The following is a 6,298-nucleotide window of genomic DNA, read 5'->3' on the forward strand; positions in this document are numbered from 1 at the left end:
GGGAGACAAGGCCAACCCCTCTCCTATCCTCCCTTTGCCCCCTAACCAGCCAGCAATCGCCATTTCTGTTGACGTTGCCAGGAGCGTGGAGAGGACAAGAAACGAGCCAAATTTTCGAGAGCCCATTTGCCGTTCAAAGTGCCGGAAAGTATAGAGCAGGAATACGCCCAGCACCGTTTGAGGGTGTTCTTGAAAGGCGATTTGACTGGTGAAAAGACGCCAGAGCTCTCCTTTGCGGAGAATGCGGGTCGTGTCCAATCTTAAAGTGTGACTAGAATGGGTGTAGGACGAGAGGAGGGAGGCTCCTACCACCAGAAGGCAGTAACCTTTCGTGACGGGAGCATTCACAAAGCCCGCAAGCGCACCCATAGCTAGACGCGAGCGAGTAAATGGATGCTAATTAAAAAGGCGTGGATCGATGGAAGGATTTGCGAATGCTACTGGGATGTACTGCTGTCACGGTTGCCTATCTACGAGCGAAGGGCAGGGCCTGGCGGCCGCACGGCATAGAGCCCCCGTTTGACAAAGAAAGACAAAAACCTGTTGCATGAGATAGGCAATTTTATACATGGACGTGAGCCGAATGTGACGAGAAAATCGAAGGCTTCGTGACATGATAACCTACGCACGATTACATACAAACGACTTCGCTGTCATGCGTCCTTGATATACGACCGCCCGCTGTGGCTTTCACAAACTCTAATTTGGAATCCATCCAAGCTGACAATGACATGTCCCCTCGACAATTCCAAACGTGACATCCTTACGATTTTCCAGTATCCTAAGCGAAGGAATAGTGTGTCGATGGCCATGGCGGCGCTCGCTCGAGTCTCCGCGACTGCGTGTGAGCGACAGGAACCTAGACCTCCTAAAGAATGGACTGCTGTAAGAGTATGACAACCAGAAGAAGCCAATCACACCACGAGCTCATGCACGACTGCTTACAGGCGTATCAGAATGATCATTCTGCCAGGATACATGCACCCGAAAATTTAAAGTTGATTCTGTCCATTTTTCTTCTACCCTCCCTCCATTGCTCTTTTCGGTCACGCAAAAATACAGAAAAGCATATGCCATTGGCAACAATAATGTTGCCCGCAGGCCTTGCATCCCTGCTCCTCATGTCAATGGTCTGCCTGTGTCGCCTTCCTTATTCATTCGCGGTGGAACCTTATTCTGAAGACCTGGCTCGCCAAGCTGCTGTTTTCTCTTCCATCGCCTATGGAGATCCGTTTCTTGTCAGCCAAAACAAATTTTACAACAGCTCCTGCCAGCTTCCTGGCTTCACCGTTCTACATACATATCAATCCCAGCCGTTGGATCATGATGCCTTTGGTTACATCGGTGTGGACAAAGAGGAGAAGCTGGTGGTAGTCGCTTTCAAGGGGAGCAATGACACGGAGGACTATATCACGGATCTAATCGGATCGCTGCACTATCACTTCTCATGCGTTATCGAAGGCGTAGATTTAGGACACACGCACCACGGATTTTGTGCGTTTTATACTTCATTGGTGACGTTGGGGTTGGCGGAGGAGGTCGCCGCCTTGGCGGCGCGAATGGGAGAGGAGTACACTGTGCTCGTGACTGGCCACTCTTTGGGTAAGAAAGAGTAGTAGGGAACGGATGAGGACAATAGAGAGACAAATAAAACGAAGGACAACAGCGAGATGTGCGTGGGGACGAGAGAGATGCCAAATCAAGCCGTCCTACGGCCTCCCTGCCCCCTCATGCCCATCGCTTCCCCCCCGTCTCCCTCGGCCGCGTGCTCCCTTATATCCCTTTTCAGGTGGCGGGGTGGCATCCCTCTGCGCCGTGGACCTGGGCAAGCGCCTGAACGTATCCTCCCTGCTTTATACCTTCGGGGAACCCCGTGCCGGGGACGTTGGGTTCGCAACGGCTGTCGCGGAATATACCCGGGGTAGCTACCGCCTGGTCCACGCCTCGGACTGCGTCCCACATTTGCCGCCTTGTTGTGGTGGAGTGGATGGGGGTAATCATGCGGGGGAGGGAGGAATGGAAAGAAAATGAGGGAGGAAGGGAGGAGGGAGGAAGGGAGGGCGGGCCCGGGATGCCCAATTTTCCGTTCGAAGGAGTAGAGGCCGTGGGGGAGACTGACAAGGCGTCCCCTTGTTCGCTTTCCTCACACGGATGACACAGGGCATTGCGCGGAGGTGGCGGACTGCCCTTTCCACCATGGGCAAGAAATTTGGTACGACGACGACATGAGCGTGGGGGCACAATACGTGGCATGTCCCGGGGATGAGGTAGGAGAGCGGGGCAAGGGGAAAGGGGGGGCGAGCATCCATGGAATTGGCAAGGTCTTGTTGCTGTTGCTGATCGAACAGATCGTTATTTGGAAAGGGGGATGGCAAAACGGTGGTTTCTTCGCTGATTGTCTCCTATTTTTTTTCAGGATGAGGATGTGTGTAGCAACGGCTCGATAAGCAGCGTGGAGGACCACCATTACTACTTCGGGGAGAGGCTCGGAACCTGGTGCTGCTTTCCACCGCCTCCGTCCGAGAGGTCTTCTGAGATGGAGAGAAAGCATACAATGATTGAGCAGAGAATCAAGACCTTGGAGAGTCATGGTCGAATGTCGAGGAGCGAGGCGGAGAGAACGGGAGTTACAGCTGTGGTATGATAAATCATATGGTTAAGATGTGTACGAAGGAACTGTGGAAAGAAGAGGGAGCTCATCGTTTTCTAAAGGAAAAAGAAAAGCCAAGCCGTGTTCGCTACTCTTCTCAGAATCTTGCGACACTTGTTTTGATACTCGTCCTCCCAGAGATTCGTCTACGTGTACAGTTATTTGATTCCTTACGGACAAAATGGTATGAAAAATCGCCTCTTACTTACGTTGGGCGCTCATGATAATTGCACAGGCAACGATGCTTTAATCATATCATGATAATAAAATCTGTCCCACACGGTCCGAGCGAGGACAAGCAACGGTACTTTCTTTGGCATAAATTTAGAACGTGGTGCCGCTTAAGAGCTAAAAGTTTTCAAACCGGGCTAGACTGCCCCGACTCTGTGGAAAGATCCTGGAAAGCGGCACCACACATTCGACGGAATACGATGATAATAACCGCGTTCAAGGATTTGTTACCAGCCCCATCGATTGTCACAAATTTTTTGTAGACGGGAAATCAGCATAACGTACCAGTGTTCTATAAATTTGATGGGTAGTTCGGAGTAGTTTGTGGAATATTTTGACGTTTTACGTAGTTTTAAGAGCCTTGCAAGGCGCCTACCTACGAGAGGAGAAGGCAGATTCCTACGCGCGAGAAAGCCACGAGAAAGAGGGGATGTTTAGTCACGTGTTATGTTTTCATGTGATATTCGAGGCCTTGTGAGTTTTGTCAGATTAAAAGATCGGATGGACACGGGTAAGACGATTCAGGTAATCTTCAATCCGTCAACAATTTTGTCTGTGATTAAAATACACGCATACTTCTTTATTTGGTCAGACTGTGAACGAAAAAGATGACCCGACAAAATTGGTCCTCGACGATCGGCTCATCATCAGAATACCGTTTTCAAGTTTGTAGACACATATGCAATGATGTTAGCGACCTAAATCCAACCTCTCGGCCCATCATACTCTGAGGGAGCCGTGCGGAACGCTGCGCTGACTCCGATATAACTTTTAGGTAAGAGCCTTGTGCTGTGATTACCTTTTTATTAGAAAAAATGTAATCCGGCGCTTGCCATTTCCGTGGTGATGCTAATATAGAAACCAAACAATAAAGTGGTGAGGGGTGAGCGAAGGGTCAAATGGAGGTCGGGTTCGGAAAATTCAAATCAAATTTAAAATTTGAAAAAGATAGGACATGTGGTTCGGGTCTATGTCGACAAAGTCCATCTCATCCGTCTTTTAGCCTGCTTTCTTCTTCTCGATGGTCGATTTTCCGTTCTTTGCACAGATTCTTATTTGGTCAATTTTTCATCACTCATGGCATCACTCTTCTGTGACACGCGTGAGCCAGCTTTCGTTCGGATAAATCATTTGTACTCTCCCGCGAAATACGGACCTGAAGGCGTCCAAAGAAGGCTGACGTACGAGCAACCGTCAACAAACACCGTGTCAATCGTAATAAGAATCCCATTAGCACACTATCCATCTTTTATTATAAAATACACCGGTGACACGTCAATTTTCGTTCTTTCCTGCATGTGCCTACAGCGGGAACTTTCATAAATAGAGCTTTTAGAGACGACAGGAATTCACAGCAGAGGAGGCTGAGAGCACAGAATGCTGACACAGCTATTCTTTGGAAAAACTCCACATCGACTTTTGGATGGAATTCAGGCACAAGACGATTATGGCAGTGGCAGGGCCAACATTCAATCAAAAACGGCAGGAGACCTGGAGGGTGGGAAGGAGACAAAACGTTCAATCGAGCCCAAAGGCCATACAGAGGTGTTGGCGGAGTACAAGCCCCAGATGGAACAAATGAATGAAGGTAGCGTAGACGAGAGGAATCCACGCATGACCCCGTTGCCCATATCCGAGGGCACTGCGGACGAAGACAACCGCGAACCCCAGGGTCCAACGGACTTGACCGGCGGGACCTTTTCAGGGCCTAATTACCGTGATAGGATGGATCATTTTTACCCACGGCCCCTGCCGGATTCTGGGAAGGCCGATTATGTGGAGAAGCAAGCCCACGAACACCATCTACATCCTCCGCCTTGCCCGACTTGGTGGTCATCGACGCCTGGACTTTCAAAGCCTGAGATGAGTGATCAAGAAAGAGTACAGCAGCTTCGCACCCCACCTTGGGAAGAGAAATGTGACGGAGAATGGGGTTATGAGGGTTTTGCACAAAAGGCAGGGCGACCATCCGGTCCCGGGCAGGGACAAGAGGGGTCGCATCAAGACAGAGGGGAGGACGATTTCTTGAAAAGATGTCACGCCTTCAGCGAGTCCGTCGCCTACGTCCATGCTTTCGGGAATACACATCCCACTGCAGCCTTTACATTAGGAGTGAACAATATGAGCGACTGGACCTCTGAGGAACGGCGGTATTTGGGGGGCTCCCGGGCCGTGCCTGTGGACACGGAAAAGATGTTGGACTTGGACAATATAACACTAGTCGAGGCTTTGGTATCAGGGACCATCAGCTATGATGATGCCTTCAATGTTTCTGCCTTATCCGAAATTTCTACAGACGATGTAGAACGCAAGCATCGACGTGTAGTGCACCACCGGCGGCTTCCCTTCTCCTCCTTTGCTTCTAACCTGTCCGACGTGGCCCTTCCTGCTTCTTTGGACTACCGCTATAGCGACGCGAATCCCTACGGCGTGGTGGCAGTCACATCGGTCAAATATCAGGGCACCTGCGGGAGGTACGTAGACATAAAGGTTAATTCTCCCTCTCCCGTCTCACAATATCCTCCTTTTCAACCTTGTCTTCTCCCTCAGACCTCTCTCTGCTCCAACATGCACCCACGCAGTCGCCTTCCCCGCGTTCATTTCCCCACAGTTGTTGGGCATATGCCACCAGTGCCCTTGTCGAGGGTCAAATTGCTCTGCAGCATGCCGAAGATTTCGGGGACGGTAATCATGATTTCACCACCACGGACGGCAGCACTCGCCACGGCCCCGGCGCTTTGTTCACAAAAAGTCTCTCTTCCCAGCAACTCGTTGACTGCGCCGACCAGAACACGGGGTGTGAAGGCGGGACCGTAAGCGACGCCTTCTCGTACATACATGACCATGGCCTCCGAACCTTCTCCTCCTATCCGTCCACCCAAATGCAAGGTGTGTTGGGTAGGGAGGCGAGGTGTCTGCTGCATACTTTCTCAAAAGTCAGCTTCCTTCACCCCCTTCGACCCTTCCTATCTTTGGCACAGGCGCATGTTTGGGTGATACACCTGCCTTTGCATTTGCCTATGGCCCTACATTCATCCCTCCCTGTGCTTCTGACAAGCTTCTTCAAAAGGCACTCTATTTCTTCGGACCCCTGGCCGTCCATGTCAAATCCAACTGTCCCGCCTTCCTCGCCTACGCCTCGGGGATCTTCACCCCTGACCAAGACTGTCTGTTTCCAGGCTCAGGAGGAGGAGGGGAGGAGAGGGGAGCAGGTGTGACGGACTGGGGAGGCCAGGGGCCCGACTTGGACACATGCACGCGGGAGGTGGACCATGCCATGCTCTTGGTGGGCTACGGAGAAGAGGAGCCGGAGGAAGGTGGGCGGGAGTTTTGGGTGTTAAAAAACACGTGGGGTACCACGTGGGGCGAAGCAGGATACATGAGGATGTTGAGACGAGGGGGGGGGGAAGGCCAGGG

The 6,298-nt window shown here is 51.3% G+C and overlaps 2 protein-coding genes across 2 annotated transcripts; both read left to right on the top strand.

Annotated features, from left to right (window-relative positions):
* Positions 1-998: 998 nt before the first annotated feature.
* NGA_0360310 (lipase family protein) lies at positions 999-2,739 on the top strand. The gene is made up of 4 exons (XM_005854735.1): positions 999-1,602; positions 1,790-1,993; positions 2,161-2,267; positions 2,417-2,739. Exons 1-4 carry the CDS (start codon positions 1,071-1,073, stop codon positions 2,642-2,644), a joined length of 1,071 nt encoding a protein of 356 aa, XP_005854797.1. The 5' UTR covers positions 999-1,070; the 3' UTR covers positions 2,645-2,739.
* A 2,335-nt stretch (positions 2,740-5,074) lies between these two features.
* Positions 5,075-6,040, top strand: NGA_0205502 (cathepsin l-like proteinase; the record flags this gene model as incomplete). The annotated part of the gene is made up of 3 exons (XM_005854734.1): positions 5,075-5,355; positions 5,493-5,770; positions 5,940-6,040. 3 exons carry the CDS (start codon positions 5,075-5,077, stop codon positions 6,038-6,040), a joined length of 660 nt encoding a protein of 219 aa, XP_005854796.1.
* Positions 6,041-6,298: the final 258 nt, after the last annotated feature.

Source organism: Nannochloropsis gaditana (genome assembly GCF_000240725.1).
Source record: "Nannochloropsis gaditana CCMP526 unplaced genomic scaffold scaffold403, whole genome shotgun sequence".
Classification (NCBI taxonomy): domain Eukaryota; class Eustigmatophyceae; order Eustigmatales; family Monodopsidaceae; genus Microchloropsis; species Microchloropsis gaditana.

What these genes read in the sequence shown, in the direction of transcription:
- NGA_0360310 (XM_005854735.1), top strand. Translation starts at nt 1,071, where the DNA reads ATGCCATTGGCAACAATAATGTTGCCCGCAGGCCTTGCATCCCTGCTC. An exon ending in TTGTGGTGGAGTGGATGGGG is followed by an intron (nt 1,994 to 2,160) that starts GTAATCATGCGG and finishes CGGATGACACAG; the next exon opens with GGCATTGCGCGGAGGTGGCG. An exon ending in TGGCATGTCCCGGGGATGAG is followed by an intron (nt 2,268 to 2,416) that starts GTAGGAGAGCGG and finishes ATTTTTTTTCAG; the next exon opens with GATGAGGATGTGTGTAGCAA.